This window comes from Oncorhynchus nerka, linkage group LG14 (genome assembly GCF_034236695.1).
Source record: "Oncorhynchus nerka isolate Pitt River linkage group LG14, Oner_Uvic_2.0, whole genome shotgun sequence".
NCBI classification, from domain to species: domain Eukaryota; kingdom Metazoa; phylum Chordata; class Actinopteri; order Salmoniformes; family Salmonidae; genus Oncorhynchus; species Oncorhynchus nerka.
Genome location: NC_088409.1, coordinates 40,532,843 through 40,552,170, shown reverse-complemented (window position 1 = coordinate 40,552,170; position 19,328 = coordinate 40,532,843). Strand labels below are relative to the sequence as shown.

Below are 19,328 nucleotides of genomic sequence, written 5' to 3'. Positions count from 1 at the left end.
ATGCCGTAACAGCTCACCATGATGAGATAATTAGGTGACGGGACTTTGAGGAGGATGGCACTCCATACCTTCATTAGGCAACTTTTTCATTTTCTGTTTTGTTTCGTTGTTGTTTTCTCAATCATGATGTCACCCTTTTACTTTCACTTTCTGTGTTTCATTCTTTAATCATATTCTGTATAGACTTGTCTGTTATGTTGCTTTTGTTGATTTATTTTTCATCTTATGATATCATCTGTTTTTGTGCATATAACCTACTGGTGCTTTGCGTCACCGTCCTTGATAACGCATCTGATCTCCAACTGTATGACATCATGACTTCCATCTTCATATTTTCTTTGTCCTTTTTGCCTTTTATCTTTCTGCCTGTCTCTCGCTCTCCCTCTCACCTGTTGACTATTGTCCAAATACTATTGTCTTTTAATTCAAGTGCTTGAGAATGTGAGATTATTGATTTCAAAGGCCAATAAAGTAAAGTGAACTGAAGTGAACAAAATTGATGCCCATCCAACACATATTTCATATTTTGCTTTCAGCTACTTTAGGCTCGTCTAGACTTCTAGGTGTTTTTACTTTGCTCAACGTTTTCTTCTGTTATGTCTCTAGCTCTATTTCATTTTGGGATTTTGGATTTCCCCTCTCCATTTTGATTGATATAGTGATTCTTTTTTTTCTCCCTCCACTCCTCATCCACATCCTTTCTGCTGACAAACTACTTATTTCACTTTGTCCTCACTCCTTCTATCATTCTCTTTCTTTTAGTGTACCAATTTAATCTCTCTTTCTCCCTTGATCACAATTTAGCTTTCTCTCTGACTACTTTCACCCTGTGAGTTTCCAGTAAAGTGCTTTTTTTCTCTGCCTTCTTGGCTTCTTTCCTATCCCCCTCCCCTTCTGTGTGGCATGTGGTCTGGATTCCTGCCCAAGGACTATTCAGTAGGGAAAACAAGGCCCCGTACGATCTGTTTTCCACATTCCACGGCCCTGACATCAGTCTGGCTGGAGGAAGGACGCTGAGGGGGTTCTTGTTATGCCGCTCAATGACGCCTGTGTTACGGGAAGAGGCCCCTGACCCAGGCAGACCCTGTTAGTCTGCAGGAGCCTCTCAGGCAGCCCACCAGCCTGAAAGGAGAACCCACTCACAATACATTCAAAGGGATGCTTTACATACCACATGTTGTTTTCTAGTATAAATTGGGTGAGATCTTCTCGATCGTTAAGATGGATCATCCTATAGTCTGGGGTGGGTATAGAAATTCAGGTCATGTCTTTTTTTTAATATAAACATGATACATACCAAACCCTTCTAGGAAAACTCTAGGAATAGCACAAATACTCAATAGCACAAATACTTGTGCCTAGACATTTTGTCCTAAAGAGGTTCTCTCTCTGTATTTCGTGGTAAATTCAAACATACTGCTAATTCAGTAGCATTTAGGGCCATGGCAGATGCTGTTTTATATCAAGTTTCTCTGTATTTGTTGAACAGAGGGTGGAAGGAGGGGGGAGGGGAATAGCGGGAGCAGTGTGGGAGGAAGAGACATCAAACAAGAAGGGAAATCGGATCCCCTCTCACAGACAAAGCACCCTGTGAGGTTCAGGGACAAAGGATATACGATCAGCCATGTGACCATGAACGCTATGGCCTTACTCATAGATCACATACCCGTCTCCATTCAGCTTTTCCCCATTCACTTTTATTTATTTATACATGTATTTATTTATTTATGAACAAATGACGTTTTATGAGCATTTCAGGTTCCAATTTCCAAACGTCTTAATTCAAGGAATGTACATTGATTTAGGATGTCAATATCTATATTCTATGCATAAATTAAACCCCATCTTGATGTTTATATCCCTCTGGTGCTCAGAAGAAGAGAAAGGTAGGTGACAGGGAGAGGTTTAAAATGAATTGGTTAATCTCCGTTCTAAAAGCTGACTCTTTACATGTTTGAAACATGCAACTCAAGGTGGGACCTTGCTTCGTACTCATAACCATAACATGCAGTCTTTATCAAGCCCAGATTACTTACCGAGACATATGGCAGACACAAATGCAATAACCCCGCCCTATGGACAGGTGATATCTTATCATAATCATGCGAACAAGGACAGAAATTAAATCTTTGACTGAACTTAAATATTTCTTGAGCTATCAATAACCTTTTGAAGGTCATTTACACACGATCGTAGTCTCGGCTACTATGCTGACTACTCAGACAACACAAATGCATTCCAGTAATGTAATTGGGCTCCCGAGTGGCGCAGTAGTCTAAGGCACTGCATCTCAGTGCTAGAGTGTCACATCTCAGTGTCACTACAGACACCCTGGTTCGATTCCAGGCTGTATCACAACCGGCTGTGACTGGGAGTCCCATAGGGCGGCGCGCAATTGGCCCAGTGTCGTCCGGGTTTGGCTGGTGTAGGCCATCATTGTAAATAATAATTAGTTCTTAACTGACTTGCCTAGTTAAATAAAGGTTCAATAAAAATATTTATATATAATAATTCCACCCTGAACACCGCCCAGATCTACAATGTGATACTGTAGTTCCAATGTACCTAGTCACTGGACTTTGTATAGGCATTTAGGTGAGTCAAAGGGAGCGGCCATTCAGAATCTACCTGTGATCCCTAGTCAATGTTCTGGTACTTTAACTGAGTTACCACCATGAACTGACCTATCTTTCAAAAACGCTGCCTGCTCTATCACCAAGGATACAGCTTATACAGTACACACACATTGAACGTTGTGGTCACAATTTTTTAGACAAACCACAGCCAACATTACACGAGACACACATTTCCCAATACCACAGAGCACATACTTTCAGGAGTCACACAAGCAGGTTTGAATTGACTTAGTAGGTCGAGCAGATGATCCATATTAAGGTGGTGTTGGAATGGTACAGTTTGTGGTTTTATATCCCATGTAGTCTGTTATTCAACCATAACAAAGGCAGAGGAACACACAGTCAAGTCCAAGAAGGACAGAGCTTGTTTACTGTAAACACAGCACCAACTGCTCTGATCCTTCTTTGTAGGCTGCTACACCAGCTCTGTGGGAACATTCCTTTGGGACAAAGGCCTATTGTCAGTTATGGGCTTGTCATGTTCCATCCTCATTCTGTAAGGCAGAGGCCATCTGTTGGCCACACAGTGAATTACAATCCTTTCAGCTCAGTCCTATTTCTGTGACATCGAAAAAGGTTTCTGCATTCAATTCACAGCTTTGAACAGGGAAGTGTGTACGTTCCTGTGTATAGGATTTCTTTTTTCTAGTTAGCAGGTAATTGTGTGAGTGTAATTCATGGGGAAAATACACCCAGTTTAATGTGACCTTTTCCAGAGGTTGTGCTTATTCAAAGTGGTGATCTTAGAGCCATTGGTTACTATTAAAACAGGAGGGGTTTCTTTAGTAATATATACATATATATATATATATATATATATATATATATATATATATATATAATGAAACAGATTTTCAGAAGCCACTTAATTTTCTTGTCCCTGGGGATCGGGTGCGGTGTGAGTGCTTGAACGTCAGGGGAGAGCCCCATTCTACCCACTCTAGTGTAGTTTCCTGTTGACTGATAATACTCCAGGGAGCTGGGTGGGTGTCTCTCTCTCTGGTTAGGGGGGGGGGGGTTACACATATAACAGACAAAAACAAAACACATCATGAGGTTTAGTTGAGTTGTACTTTGAATTATCAAAACAGTATGTGATAAATAAATAAAAATGTCAAAATGAAACCAAAGAGGGACGAAAGACACAACCTTCAAGTCAAACAACATCAGACCAATACTGTGATGAGACACATATCTTGGTAGCAGGTTGCTTAATTAAACTGCTGTAAGTCAACAAAGAAAATGCTTGGGAAAACAACCTTGAAGACATGGCACCTCACCTTGGAGCAGGCAGTTTCCCTACATTTATGATTGATTTAATTCAACAGTAAACCAACCTTTTTCATACTGTGTCTATTGTTCACTCAAAAGGGCAGAGAACTATGAGAACTGATCATAAGGAACAGAAGAATGCAGTCTGGTAACATTTTCCCTTTCATATGTGTGCTGTAGGATACACACGTACAATACAAATATGTCAAGCATGCCATATATGTTGTTGTTTTCTTAACTGGGTTGGGATCCTAGCAACCCAATACAAACTGAAAACATCATACTATCAGAAACAACCCTCAAATACCAGAAACTACCGGAAGCATCATATTAACTCTTATAACTCATGAATAATTAGGACACATTCAACTTTGAGTATGTGCTGCCACCATGTGGGCATTTGTTAAACTGGCCCTTGAACCGGATATTAAACCTGCTGTAAAGGAGCACCATGAATCTGGCAAGCAAGACTACAGAACCAACTGAATATAGCTTATAGAGGCACAATTACATCTTACAGATAGGCCCAGTACAGTTATTGGTGCTTAGCCCACAGTTCTTCACAGTGAAGAAAACATGCATCGACAAAGAGAACGAATCAAAGAACTTGAAAGGATGGCAAGGAATATATCTACATAAGGAAAGAGATAAAGACTGTAGTGACAGTTATTAGAACCCAGATCTAAAATCCTTATCCTGTCCCTTAATCTCTTCCTAAAAATATCAACTGACCATAACACTGACCCCTAGAGCTACTTTGTGAAGCTTGCATTAACCCTCCTAACGCTTAGGTAGCCAACCCCTTGGAGCTCTCCTCCATGTCACGTTCTGTTTGTTTCAGGTCACTGGAAGTTCACAGTTTAGGCCACCCCAGTGTTGGTCAGTAACATGGTTTCATCTGATGACCCTATTGGACAAGGAGGCCCCTCTCATACTCAAATCACATGTTGTCTCTAAATGCAGTAACCTAGCCTAGCCTAGCGGTATTATTAAAGTGGAGTCTGGGATGGAGATGTTGAGTAAAGGTACAATAGGAATTATGAATACCACAGAGTACCACTGTATACTGTCTTAACTTGATAAGCTGTAGTTACAACTTTTGTCAGAGATTCAGAAAGCACCAGTAGATGTCCCTGTTACCTACTACACTACACACCCCTCTATTAATTGAGGCACTGATTAGCACATTGGCATCGCTCAACTCCCTCCCTCCCTCCCTCCCTCCCTCCCTCCCTCCCTCCCTCCCTCCCTCCCTCCCTCTCTTCCTCTTCCTCTTCCTCTCACTCTGCTCAGTGATTCACAGTCACTCTTGCAAAGCCAGAATAATAAAATGCTGACCTCTCAAAGTGCTGCCAGTATCCCTGTCTCAGCATAGAAGGCTGTACAGCGAGAGAGGAGAGGGGAGGGGGAGATAGGAGAGGAGGGGAGGGGGTTATAGAAAAAAGAAAACCGGTGGGAGGGGATAGAAAAAAGAGAAACACCATTCTCGGGTTCCAACAGCAGGCTTTGCCTTGTAGAGGGCTCCAGCACTGCAACTCTGTGAAGGTAGGTGGGAGGCTGCTTCTCTCTCAACTGTGGGGATACCGTTGGCATGAGGGTGGCCCTTTCTTTAATCTCTCTCTCTCTCCCTCTCTTTCTCTCTCTATGTGTCTGCTTGGGGCTAAGCTTTACCCAATGTGCATGTGTCTGTGTGTGAGAGACTGTGTCAGGGACAGAAAAGTTAGGGAGACGAGTACGTGAATCTAGTTTGACAACATTAGAATTGAACAACTTTATAGCAGGTTCATTTCATCCAACATTGGGTTTATGTTGGTATTGCTTGAATACTTAACTTTGACTGTAGAAATTGGTGTGTTGGTCTTCTAATTGCCTTGGATTATTTTGTCCATGACTTTGACAGTTGACAGTTGGGTATTTCCTATGGGAGTCCAGTGCTCTGATGAAGGTCGACTGACCAACGCTCAGCCAAAATGAAATACATTTTCATCTGACTGGAAGTATGCAGAGACTTTTCCCTGTTTCTTCTATGGGAGTCCAGTGAAACCCTAAGCTAAAGTATTGTCACTCAATTGAAGATCTTTTGCTGGTATGCTGTGGTTAAGTCATCTCATAGCTGTCTATCACTATACACTTTTGTGGTGTTGTCTCAGGGGATGGTAGATTTAAAGGGGTGCCCCCCCCCCCCCCCCCGCCAGCTAACTTCACTGCAACACATGGCGTTTGAATAGCTGTGTTGGCTGGATGAAGTCGTCTCTGGGGCCAGTTGTGGCTGATTTGTGTTAAAGTCTTTAAAACAGGCAAAAAATGTGTCTTCACCGTGGCTAACGATGTGGACTTACGGCAGCTTAGAGACGCATTGGAACTGAATTACATGTATTGCTGTAAAGATAAATTCCCACCTATTCAATAGTTCTTACTATTTTATGAACAGTTGTTTGTACTTGAAAAACAATTTCATTGCTTTCAGGCTATGAAAACCTCCATATGGGTGTGTTGTCATCAAAACATGTATTTATGGCGAATGTTCCAGTTTCTTCAGCAAAATAAAAAATATGAGCATTAACATTTTTCAGGTAACTTTGCCTCTTTTTGCCCCCACAATTCAATTGAACAACAACCCTTCCATGTTGGACAGTAGAAGATATTCTCAGTCATGTTGCTTTTAGTCCTCCAAGTGGAACTCCAGTGTGGGATGAAGGCCGCAACACAAGCCGGGGAAGATTTACACCGTTGGAAGTAGCTGACCTGTGAAGCTAAAATTAAGTTGTGGTTGATTTGGAATTTTACACTTGTGCAGTAAGACCTGGAGGAGTCGACCCGCAACTAGTGTGAAATCTTCTAATGTGTCAACCGGAGGAGTGACTCACTGCTTTGACACTTTGGTCCCTCTCTCTAATGATCATTCCAGTTTCACCCAAGTCATGTGGCTTGTCTGTACGTACAGTCATTTTGGACTGTACAACAAGACAGTTGTTTTGTATGAGTTGTTGGAACTTTGTACCTCTCAGAGACTTGGACTTTGTGGGATCATGAACTTGGAATGGGACATCACCATACAGATTGTGGACCCTTAATTTGGTCCCAAGGCTCCACGAGCTTTTAGTGGACCTGCACAGAGTAGCCGAGATTACAAAATGAGAGTGAGAGTTGTCAGAACCAGATGCCACCAGTGGAAAAAGCAGAGCCTCTCCAACACAACAGCATGTGACATCATGGCCACCATGTCATGCAGTTGATGGGAAATTAACTTAAAGCCATGATGAATATAGGGAGATGCATCAGTTTGGTGGTCCCCACTCCTCTCAACAGGTGTGCTCTGTGTGGCTATCTGTGCAGCCAGGTGTCAATTTTCTGAAGTTTTGATTGGCTTAACAAGAGGTCCACCGAGTGGCATAGGTCGCTGGAATTTTACTAACCAACTCCTCAGATGGTTAGCGGCCACAACTAAGATAAAGCTGCTTGAAGTGGTATGTTGTTTAGTAGTGGGTAGTGATGAAATAACTATCTTTACCAAGAGAATCTCTTAGCCAGGCATAACCCAGGTGGAGGGAATGGTTGGGATTCCGGATGGAAAGAAATGTCCTGATCCAGCTGGCTTTGACAGGTGACACTGTTCCGCTCAGATACTAGGTTGGTTCCCATATAAACCCAATGGGAATACTATGGACAGGTGTGTGAGCACTACTTTCCGGGATGACTTCTCCCAGAATATTAAATATGCTCATTAAATCCTGAATTCTGATTGGTTAAAAGCGCATTAAAATGACACAATGAATCAAAACATGGCATTCTGCCTCTTGAACACTTATCAAGCACATTTGTCAGAAGTCTTTTAAAGGTTTCTGATTGAACACTTGTTGTGCTGAATTGGTATAGTCTCATTCATACACAGTAAAACCTCTGCACTTGGTAGTGTTGTATACTGAGGCCAGGGCGTTGTAAAACTCAGAGCGATAGTATATGCAGCCTATTTATTCAAACAAACCTCATGGGCTCAAGGGCTTTGGTGCAGTTGAATCAGGAGATTCATTTTTGGATGTTGCCCTATTGTGTTACAACTTCATTGAGCTACATTCAGGAGTACGTTTGTCCTCATCTGTCCATACAAATTAGAAAAGGAGAAAGCTGTGCTGCTTTTGCATCCAGTCAAGTCCAAGTTGTTCCTGCAATGTGCAAGAGAACAAACTAAATGCCAATGCTTCTTGGCACTACGCCTTAATCAGGGAAACACGTGAACTAAAAGGTACATACAGTTGTTTGCTCCATAATTACCTCCATCTTTTTACACACTCAGCTGTTTGATCCAGTGTTCGTGTCATTGGCTTAACATATTAGAGCTGCACTGTGCTGATGAGGTGTCCCCTCCACTGAACACAAACATACATGGACACATGCCACACTTGAAGTTATTATACACACACTTTACAGTATTTCTGTGGTAAGAGTATGTTTTACTGTAATTCTAAGATCACACACACACACACACACACACACACACACACACACACACACACACACACACACACACACACACACACACACACACACACACACACACACACACACAATCACAGTGTGTCTCAGAAGACTTACCAATTTTAGATGTTCTGTCAAAGTGTATTGTCATCACCAGAGCCTTATTTACAGGTAGCCTAAGCATTCTGTGAAAGCAGTCTATTCGTTAGTCACAAGGTGTGTAGGTGTTTGTTTGCAAGAAGTCACAAGATGTGTGTGGCCACTCTAATAACATTTGACATTGTAACTTGATCAAGGGCTACAAAGCACACCACTGCAGAAAGGAACAAGGTTAGACACCACAACAATCAGCTGCTAATGGACGTGTTCAACACCCAGGACATTGATTTCCTATTGATGGATGTATTTGGTTTTCTGTTATTGACATGGGGTGTTAGATTGCCAAACACTGACTTGGGCTTCTCAGTAATCCTTGAATAGCTCTCATAGAACTGTTTCGGTTGCAATGGTAGATGTATGGTCTTCACATAAAGGTCAACTTTTGTGTTTGATTTACTATATAAGTGGTCAGGGTCAACAAATAGGGTCAATTCTGAAAGCATTTCCTAAAAAGAGCCATATGAAATGGAATGCCGATTTAAAATTGAAAATGTAGATGGATTTGACCCCACACTTGATAGGTGCATTACTCATACCTATGAGTCACCTGTTTCGCCAGAGTTATATACAGTATGATATTGTTGTGGTATTTCCTCCACTGAGTGCCAAGGCTTTGTGTTTGTTTCATGGTTGAGCTCATCTCTCGCTTGAAACTGACCTCAGATCTGTGTTGTGTCTCTATCTGGGCTTGTCCACCGATGGGTGTAGAGGGAATACGGGTGGGGCCGCTAGCGGGTGTCAGCCAGTGATAAATAAGGGAACGCATCCCTCTGCTCCGCTATCCTCGCCTCTGTAACTCTATACCCCTAGCTCACCACATTGGAACTAAGAATAGCAAAGAACCTGCACTCTCTCTCCCTCGCTTTCACGTTTTCTTTCCTTGTCCCTCGCTCTCTCCCTCTCCCTTTCGAATCCATAGCTTCAGTTCTATAGGAGTGTGTTCATTTCAGTTCAGTTTCCGGAGAAAAAAGGAGTGCTCAGTTAAAATGTTGCAGTGTTTGTGTGTTATGGCAGTGCTTATCTGTGCATTCATGTGGACAGCAGGGTTCTCCAGGGAAATGTGTGTTTATCACTGGAAATACAGTTATTATTACCATCATACCGTCAGAGGCAACGCTGCGGACTGGCAACAATAATACTCCATGGAGATCATAATATAAAGGGTGCATACTGGCGGCAGAGAAGTCAGGCGCTGGAGAGCAAAAACTGTGTTCCAACGGAGCAGTTTAATAATGAAAACCACCGTAAAATAGAACAAACAAACAATGGGTAACAAAACCCGTCACACACCAGCATACGTGCACAAGCACTTACAATAAACAATTCCGGGCAAGGAGATGGGAGGAAAAGAGGGTTAAATACACAATATGTAATGTTGGGATTGAAACCAGGTGTGTGGGAAGACAAGACAAAACAAATGGAAAATGAAAAGTAGATCGATGATGGCTAGAAGACTTGCGACGCTGACCGCTGAATGCCACCCGAACAAGGAGAGTCATCGACAGCCAACAGCTCCCGGTCCCCCACGTCATAGTTTCGCTCCGCCGGGCTGAGCTTCTTCGTGAAGAAGGCACAGGGGTGGAGCTTCCGTGGCGTACCTGAGCGCTGAGAGCACAGAGTACAGCTCCTATCCCAGCCTCGGACGTGTCCACCTCCACTATGAACGCCAAAGAGGGATCCGGATGGGCCAGCACGGGAGCCGAGGTAGACAGAGCCCTCAGGTGACCAAAAGCCCTGTCCGCCTCAGCCGACCACTGCAAACGTACCGGGCCCCCCTGCAAGCTGCGCCTCCTTTACCGTGGTGGGAGTTGGCCAATTACGCACGGCTGAAATACGGTCACTCTCCATTTCCACCCCTGAGGTGGAAATGCAGTACCCTATGAAGGAGATTTCTCAGCCTTGACGTACAGGTCATGCTCCAACAGGCGACCAAGCACCCTGCGCACCAGGGACACATGCTCGGCACATGTAGCGGGGTATATCAGAATTACATAAATATACACCACTACACCCTGCCCGTGCAGGTCCCTGAAAATCTCATCTACAAAGGCTTGGAAGACTGATGGCGCATTCATTAACCCTTACGGTATGACGAGGTACTCATAGTGCCCTGAGGTGGTACTGAAAGCTGTCTTCCACTCGTCCCCCTCCCTTCATCTCCGCCTGTGAGAGGGGATACACGTGACACCTGGGATGTGCAGCATCTACCAGGAGATTTATCGCACAACCGCCCCGTCGATGGGGTGGTAATTGAGTCGCCTTCTTTTTGGAGAAGGCGAGAGCCAAATCGGCATATTCAGGGGGAATGCGCACCGTGGAGACCTGGTCTGGACTTTCCACCATAGTGGCACCAACAGAAACCCCTAAACACCTCCCCGAGCACTCTCGCAACCACCCCGTGAGAGCCCTCTGTTGACAAGAAACAGTGGGGTCATGACAAGCTAACCAGGGTAGGCCTAGCACCAGGGGAAACGCAGGAGAGTCCATAAGGAAGAGACTAATTCTCTCCTTGTGACCCCCCTGCGTCACCATGCCCAGAGAGCGGTGGCCTCCCTAATCAACCCTGACCCTAATGGTCGACTATCTAAGGCGTGAACGGGGAAGGGCACAGCCACGGGAACAATGGGGATCCCTAAACTATGAGCGAATGATCTATCTATAAAATTCCCAGCCGCGCCTGAATCGACGAGCGCCTTTTATGCTGGGAATGTGGGGAAAATTCAGGAAAAGTGACATACAAAAACATATGTGCAACAGAGGGCTCTGGATGAGAATGGTGCCGGCTCACCTGGGGTGACGCCAGAGCGCCCTGCCTGCTGCCTCACTACCCAGAGGAACCAACCCGGCACTGACCGGCAGTGTGACCTCTGCGGCCACAGATGGAACCCCCTCTGGTCTCCCTGCACACCGCCCCTCCCAGCTCCATGGGTATTGGAGAGGGGGTGGAATGGAACCAACAGACCACGATCTGACAGGTCCACCAGCTGGTCGAATGTGAGGGTGATGTCTCTGCAGGCCAACTCCTGATGGACATCCTGGCGCAGACTGCAGCGATAATGGTCGATCAGGGCCCTGTTGTTCCATCCCGCGCCGGCAGCCAGGGTCCGAAACTCCAGGGCAAACTCCTGGGCTCTCCTCGTCCCCTGCCTCAGATGGAAGAGGCGCTCACCTGCCGCTCTACCCTCAGGTGGGTGGTCGAAGACCTGGTGAACTCCTCAAACTGGTCCAAAACCGCATCTCCCTCTCTCCACACGGCGTTGGCCCACTCCAGGGCTTTCCCGGTGAGGCACGAGACGAGGGCGGACACCCTCTCACTGCCCGAAGGAGCTGGGTGGACAGTTGTCAAGTATAGGTCTAGCTGCAACAGGAACCCCTGGCAGTTCGCAGCCGTCCCATCGTATTCCTGGGGATGGGAGAGACAAATCCCACTGGGACCAGGAGAAGGAGGGGTGCGTAATGGAGACCCCGGTTGTGCTGGTGGAGGCGCTGATAGAACTCCCTGTCTCTCCCAGCGGTCCATTGTCTAGACAACACGGTCCATGGCGGTGCCAAGATGGTGGAGCATTGCAGCATGCTCCCGGACGCACTCCTCCACCCCTATACCCGGGGTACCTGCTCCTGCTGACTCCATATAGTTGGTCTGGAATTCTGTAAAGGGTGCATACTGGCGGCAGAGAAGTCTGTGTTCCAACAGAGCCGTTTAATAATAAAAACCTCCATAAACTAGAACAAACAAACAATGGGTAACAAAACCAGTCACACACCAGAATACGTGCATAAGCACCATAAACAGTTCCGGACAAGGACATGGGGGGAACAGAGGGTTAAATACACAATATGGAATTATGGAATTGAAACCAGGTGTGTGGGAAGAGAAGACAAAACAAATGGAAAATGAAAGGTAGATTGATGATGGGTAGAAGACCGGCAACGCCGACCGCCGAAAGCTGCCCGAACAAGGAGAGGCATCGACTTCGGCGGAAGTCGTGACACATAAGTTGCTCACGAGACACAGTAAATTAAAATAGTTTGTGTGCTTAAGGCCTAGCTACCCAGGTTCTGTCACACTGGCTAGTCCTAATAGGACACCAACACATAGTATCCTTCACTATTATTATCTGAGAGGTCATATCTGTCAAGATCTGTCCAATCTGTATCCCTGTCTCACAAGTGCATCCTCTCCTTTCTCTTGCTTCTCCCGACAGAAAGTGCCCTGCTCTACCCCAGGGGTGTGTGGTGTGTTTGTGACTCTAGCTAGGAGCCCAGCCAGCCTGCAGATATGTCAAAAAGCGACCCCCGGGACATCGACGAGGATGCCATCCTCAAAGGGATGAGCCCTGAGGAGATAGAGGCGCTGGAGTGTGAGCTGCTGGAGATGGACCCCGAGGTACTGAGGGCCCCAGAGGGCCCCTTGTGGCAAATAAGGGAGTTAATTGTAGAAAGGATAACTCCAGGGACTCAAAGACTGAGGTATCCACAAGGCTCATAGTATAATAATAATAATAATAATAATAATAATGTGCCATTTAGCAGACACTTTCTATCCAAACGCGACTTACATTCATATATGCATACATTTTACATGTGAGTGGCCCTGCGAACCGAGCCCACAATCCTGGTGTACCTTACACAACAGATTCACTGATACACCCAGAACACCAACACAACTGAGGCACTGCCAATAACATAATCCCCATGTTAACTTGACCTCGGACATTGTAAGACTTACTTAGGAATTTCCTGGTGATTACACAGCTTTAGAATGTATTTACAAATCGTATAAATCCATTTTCCAACATCTTAAAAACCACAGTCTCACACAACCAGCTACTAGAACCTCAGAGGATTCAGAACTCTTTGTACAATGTCCACATGCCCTCTGACCCCTACTGTTTCTGTCCCAGAATGCCATCCTGCCAGCCGGGTACCGCCAGCGTGACCAGACCAAGAAGAACCCAACGGGGGCGTTTGACCGTGACGCCCTGCTGGATCACTTAGAGAAAACAGCTCTGGAGCACGAGGACAGGGACGACCTGGTGCCCTTTACTGGCGAGAAGAAAGGTACGGTACACTATACTACTGAACAACACTATTGACTCCACTACTCCACACTACACCGGGAGTGTAGTGGCTTTTGGGTCCCGACCCACAGTTTCAGAACCACTGCTTTAAACTGAAAAACAATCCAATGTTTTTAACTTTATAAATAAGTAATGATAAGTGATGACTTAAAAGTGTCATTTTAGCGGTTTGTATAACATTGATATGGAAATGAGATGCATACAATTATACAATAGAAAATGTAGTTTATTGGAGTTTATTCACAAAGCCCATATAAACCAGGGCTTTCTTAGTGTTTTCAGAAACAATCCAAATCATTGTTTTACTAAAACAAAAACAAATCCACTGTAAGGGGAATATTACAATCATGTCATTCTTTAGAATCTCAATAGAAAGTTATATGATACAAGATACATACTGAGAGAACAAAGGTTTTCCCCTGCTGCTATAGGTACTGTTTGTTTACAGTCTGCTCGTGACCCCTTGGATACTAGTTTCCCTGACAGTCCCTCTGTATGTGTCTTTCTCTCTACTTCTCTCCTTCTTCTCTCTCTCTCTCTCTCTCTCTCGCTCTCTCTCTATCCCTCTCCAGGGAGAGCGTTTGTTCCTAAGGAGGGCCATGGTAAGATCCCCGACCATGAGCAGATCACCCTGGAGCCTGAGCTGGAGGAGGCTCTGAAGAATGCCACAGACGCTGAGATGTGTGACATTGCAGGTGAGAACCTATCCATTTTTTAAAAACATTTTTGTCATTTAGCAGACGCTCTTATCTAGAGCGACTTACAGGAGCAATTAGGGTTAAGTTCCTTGCTCAAGGGTACATCAAAAGATTTTCCACCTAGTTGGTTCGGGGACTCAAACCAGCGACCTTTCGGTTACCTGGCCCAACCGCTAGGCTACCTGCCGCCCTATCCCTCTCTGTCCTTACATTGTTTCAATGTGATGTTACCCAATACTCCCAGCTGGTATTAAATAGAACATTGTGGCCCCGCCCGCTTTGCGAGAAAAGAGCCCATGGTTATCCTTGGTTACCCCATTGGCTCACAGCAAAAACTTGACCTTTTTCAAAATCTTATGCCTGGGGCCGGCCCTGTGTAATGTTACCCAATTGTTTACAGTGACCCTGGCCTATTTTATTATTTTGCCATAGGCCCATATTATTCCATTGCTCATTGGTCCATAATATTATTGTTCCAGTGCTTCACAGACCCAATCCCACACATAGAGACATGCAGAGACATGGGATGTGTGACATGGCATGGGGGGGGGCTCCAATTCCCTGCGCTCAGCAGCAACACGAAAATAAGCTGGTCAAGAGCCACCAAAAGAAGGGAGGAATGGAAAGAGGGATGGGGAGGGAGTCAAAGACTTTCCTGTTGGGTAAAGGTACTATATCAATTTACACCAAACAAGAGGCAACCTTGTTTTAAATGTAATTAATTGAATCAACATGTTTACATTTTTTCCAATGGAGATGTTAAATGCTTGAACAGATATTTTGGTCTCATATGCGGTCATCATTTACAGTGCCAACCCGATTTGTTGGTTGTTTTTACACTCACACTGTGCTTACTTCATATCAATGCCTAACAAGGACTTCATCATTTACTGCATCTGCAAAATGTTCTCTCTGACATTGTTTCAAAACAACAAAGTTATTTATGGTTCAATTTGATATAGGTGATTTTCACCCAAAAAACACACGGTACATTTTTTGTTTCCCAATGATATCTAATTCGATGAGAATTCACGCCTCGACCTCTTTTGAGCTACACAACCATGTGAGACCATAACACCCTTATTCACATATCATTCAGAGTATGGCCTAGAACAAACACTGTTTATCACAATAGCTAAATCCCACTCCGCATCCACCCACGGTGCAGGGGAGCCTCAGTCTGAGAGGCAGGCCTCCTAACTGCTTTTCCTTTAACAGCAGAGCCACAGCCACAGAGCATAGGCATTTATTTATTTTATTTATTTATTTCACCTTTATTTAACCAGGTAGGCTAGTTGAGAACAAGTTCTCATTTGCAACTGCGACCTGGCCAAGATAAAGCATAGCAGTGTGAACAGACAACAACACAGAGTTACACATGGAGTAAACAATTAACAAGTCAATAACACAGTAGAAAAAAAAGAGAGTCTATATACATTGTGTGCAAAAGGCATGAGGAGGTAGGCGAATAATTACAATTTTGCAGATTAACACGAGTGATAAATGATCAGATGGTCATGTACAGGTAGAGATATCGGTGTGCAAAAGAGCAGAAAAGTAAATAAATAAAAACAGTATGGGGATGAGGTAGGTAAAAATGGGTGGGCTATTTACCGATAGACTATGTACAGCTGCAGCGATCGGTTAGCTGCTCAGATAGAAGATGTTTGAAGTTGGTGAGGGAGATAAGTCTCCAACTTCAGCGATTTTTGCAATTTGTTCCAGGCGTAAGGAAAGTGACAGTGGGGGAGTTTGGGGAGTGGAACTGTGTGTCCACATAGATTAGCCTGTCATTAACCCACTCACCGAGAACACAGTTTTGACCCTGGAGGGAGTCCAGATGAGGATTAAACTTTCGTTAGCCTCTGTCACTCTTTTGTTTGGGGCTGGAGTCCACAATAGCATAGCTGCCTGGCCGGCTCCACCAGCTGCAAGGGAGGGAGAGGGACTCAGTCAGTTGAGATTTAATTGATGCTTTTTATTCACTCTTAATAATACTGATGGTATTTGGGGAATTGTTGTTATTATTGAGAGGCTGGGATGTACTGTAAAGCTACTGTAGAGTCAAGCATGGTGACATTGGCACGTTTGCACCAGACCAGCTGTCTCTGGATCCCTGTCTCCTCACAAGGCCTTCCCTCCCATAATTCCCAGCCTGCCCTAGGTCGGAGCCCGTGAGCGGTGGGGGATTGCTGTCACAGCAGTTGGTGTGTGACACAGTTTGGTGGCGAGGGGCCGTCTTTAATGAGACTGTGAGAAAGATATTCAAAGTGCTGCCCTCTACTGGGGATTTGAGCAAAGCAACAGCAGCTCCAGTCCAATATTTTTAGGAGACCATTGTTCTTCGTCCCATCTTGTAAAATTAGCAGTGCTTAGCTGAGCTAACTCACCCGCATATTTTGAATTTAAAGTACTTGTCCCCAGGGCGGGGTGTCAAACTGAACAATACAATGGCCTCTATGTCTATGTATGCATCTAAATTAGGGGCCAAATAACCATTCATTATGTGTTGGCCCATTTTCAGTTAGAATAACATTGGGCTTGGTGTGTCTGCATGGCTCGCATTGTTTGGTTTCATAACGTCCTTAGGGCCTGGAGGCACTGAGATTAGAGACAGTGACTGCAGCTCTCTCTGTGAGAACTGAGGAAAGGCTACAATGTCCTTATCTGGTCAAGCAGACACACAGAGTAGGCACGTGCATAACATGGTAAATACTGTACCTCATGATACAATGTACTGCACAGTGTTGGGTGTATACTGTAAATGTACAATTCAGTTGTTGAAATAGATACACCTCTCTACATGAAGATATGTAGAGTATAATTGAGATTGGGAGACCTGCCTGTCAAAACAATGCCCTCATAAATAATTGCAGTCACATACACTCTCAGTTTAGTTATAATGAAGGCCTTGTGATTACTTACTGGGGCAATAACATGCTAAAGGTCTCAGCTGACAGCTACCATTAATTATGTTGAACTGAGGAAATATTACTGGATGATGAATGAGAGTTACAGATATAAATCCGTCCCATTTCTTTGCAGCTATTCTGGGAATGTACACACTGATGAGCAACAAGCAGTACTACGACGCCTTGGGCACCACTGGTACCATCGCCAACACAGAGGGCATCAACAGTACGTATGACGAGGTTGACCAGCAGAGCAGAACAAACCTACTACGGTATTCAGTATATTACATGTTTAAGTCTTACACTAACCTGTGATACTCCTGCGCTTTTAGGCGTAGTAAAACCAGATGCATTCAAGATCTTCCCAGACGAGCCCCCCAACCCCACAAATGTGGAGGAGACCCTTCAGCAGATACAGAAAAACGACAGCAGCCTGTTTGATGTCAACCTCAACAACATCAAGGTGAAGCCAGTGGGCTTTAGATCCTATGGTCTGAACGTACACTGTGACCAATTCAATGAGATCACTTGATGGTAGCGTGTAGCCTTGTGTGTTATGGTGTACTGAATCAGCATAAAGTGATTGACATCTGTCTGTCCTGTAGGACATTCCCATCCCAACTCTGAAAGAGATCTTTGAGGCGATGAAGGGCAACACTCACGTGGAGTATCTGAGCATTGCCGCTACCCGTAGCAACGACCCCGTGGCCTATGTGAGTACATCTTTCTCCCCCAGACTAGCAACAAAGAATCTTCATTTTCACATCCTTATTGTAATTTTTCCCCTGTTACTAATGAATGTGACTCTAGTAACGTACATGTGTCTGTGTGTGAACCAGGCTGTTGCTGAGATGCTCCAGGAGAACACCACTCTGCAGAGTCTTAACATCGAGTCCAATTTCATCACCTGCGAGGGCATGAATGCCATTGTCAAGGCCATGGCCAACAACACCACACTGACAGAGATCAAGATCGACAACCAGGTCAGACACCCATACAGAAAGTATGCTGTAGTATGAATACATACATTTGAATAGTGCTACATACTGCATGTATGCTGTATAAACAACTGAATATAAAACAAATTCCCTGAGTTCCTCAAAAGACATTAAAAGACTATAGAAAAAACTATAATAAACTTATATGACAATGCTGTGATTTTGTGTGGTTCTGCGGTTATTGCAGTCCTTTTCATCCTTTGACCCATCCCACTCCTAGAGACAGAAACTGGGGGACTCCTGTGAGATGGAGATTGCCACCATGTTGGAGAACAACTCCAGCATCGTAAAGATCGGCTACCACTTCACCCAGCAGGGGCCTCGGGCTAGAGCAGCCATCGCCATCACCAAGAACAATGACATGAGTGAGTGTCTTGAGAATGCATGCGTACTGTCAATTATTGTATTTCAGTTGTGCTTCGTTTAACATGGTCAATTTTAAAGTGCTTGACATTCTTCCTGTTAGGGTTTTTGTGACGAGGCTGTCATAATACCCTCAGAAAGTGGCTATAATTCTGACATAATGACAGATTTTCAGTTCATGTTTAGTTGTCCTAGGTGTTCTAACCTGTTACTGAGGTATTTCAGCTTTCGGATGACCATTGATAATGTACTCTGGCTGACTCATATTGTTCATTTTCTTTCTCTATCCAGTTCGTCAACAGAGAGTAAGATGAGATGAGAGTGGAGCAACGAGATTGCGCTCACAAGACGCTAGCCTGTCAATTCAGCCCCTTGGACCTAACCACTCAAACAACTGCCATTGACAGCTTTGCGCTAGCTTTGTCAATGGGGCGCAACAAACCCTCTGTGCTCCTCACAAGGCTGGGTGTTCATTTCTATGTCTGTGTCCAAGCTTTCCATTTCATTAACCACAAACAGCTTTTTGTAGACCATTGAATTCATCATAAAAGCATTGTAAAAAAGTGTTGTAAAGTGTCGTTTATGCTTCTAGACTGTGCCATGAAAACACACTCAGAAAATGACTGAACTCCTACATGGTGGTGGTGCTATATCTAGGAAAAGAAAATCTGTAAATACTTTAAATAAAATGTTTAAATAATTGTTTTAATGGGCTGAATGTGATATTTTTGCC

At 44.4% G+C, this 19,328-nt stretch overlaps 1 protein-coding gene and 1 long non-coding RNA gene across 2 annotated transcripts; one reads left to right on the top strand and one right to left on the bottom strand.

Moving 5' to 3' along the window:
* Window positions 1-5,346: 5,346 nt before the first annotated feature.
* Window positions 5,347-19,304, top strand: LOC115141052 (tropomodulin-4-like). Its single transcript, XM_029679642.2, has 10 exons — window positions 5,347-5,453; window positions 12,749-12,930; window positions 13,448-13,604; window positions 14,197-14,319; window positions 17,368-17,460; window positions 17,567-17,697; window positions 17,840-17,947; window positions 18,074-18,217; window positions 18,453-18,597; window positions 18,887-19,304. The coding sequence occupies exons 2-10, from the start codon at window positions 12,823-12,825 to the stop codon at window positions 18,907-18,909; spliced, it is 1,032 nt and encodes a 343-aa protein (XP_029535502.1). The 5' UTR covers window positions 5,347-5,453; window positions 12,749-12,822; the 3' UTR covers window positions 18,910-19,304.
* Window positions 7,861-8,282, bottom strand: LOC115141056 (uncharacterized). The gene is made up of 2 exons (XR_003865322.1): window positions 8,181-8,282; window positions 7,861-8,071 (listed from the first exon to the last, which is right to left on the bottom strand). It is a non-coding gene; the product is annotated as an uncharacterized LOC115141056 (long non-coding RNA).
* Window positions 19,305-19,328: the final 24 nt, after the last annotated feature.

Bases quoted from the DNA above. Each gene is read 5' to 3' on its own strand.
- LOC115141052 (XM_029679642.2), top strand. From the start codon at position 12,823: ATGTCAAAAAGCGACCCCCGGGACATCGACGAGGATGCCATCCTCAAA. The intron at 17,948-18,073 runs GTGAGTACATCT...TGTGTGAACCAG, and splicing joins GCAACGACCCCGTGGCCTAT to GCTGTTGCTGAGATGCTCCA. The intron at 18,598-18,886 runs GTGAGTGTCTTG...TTCTCTATCCAG, and splicing joins CACCAAGAACAATGACATGA to TTCGTCAACAGAGAGTAAGA.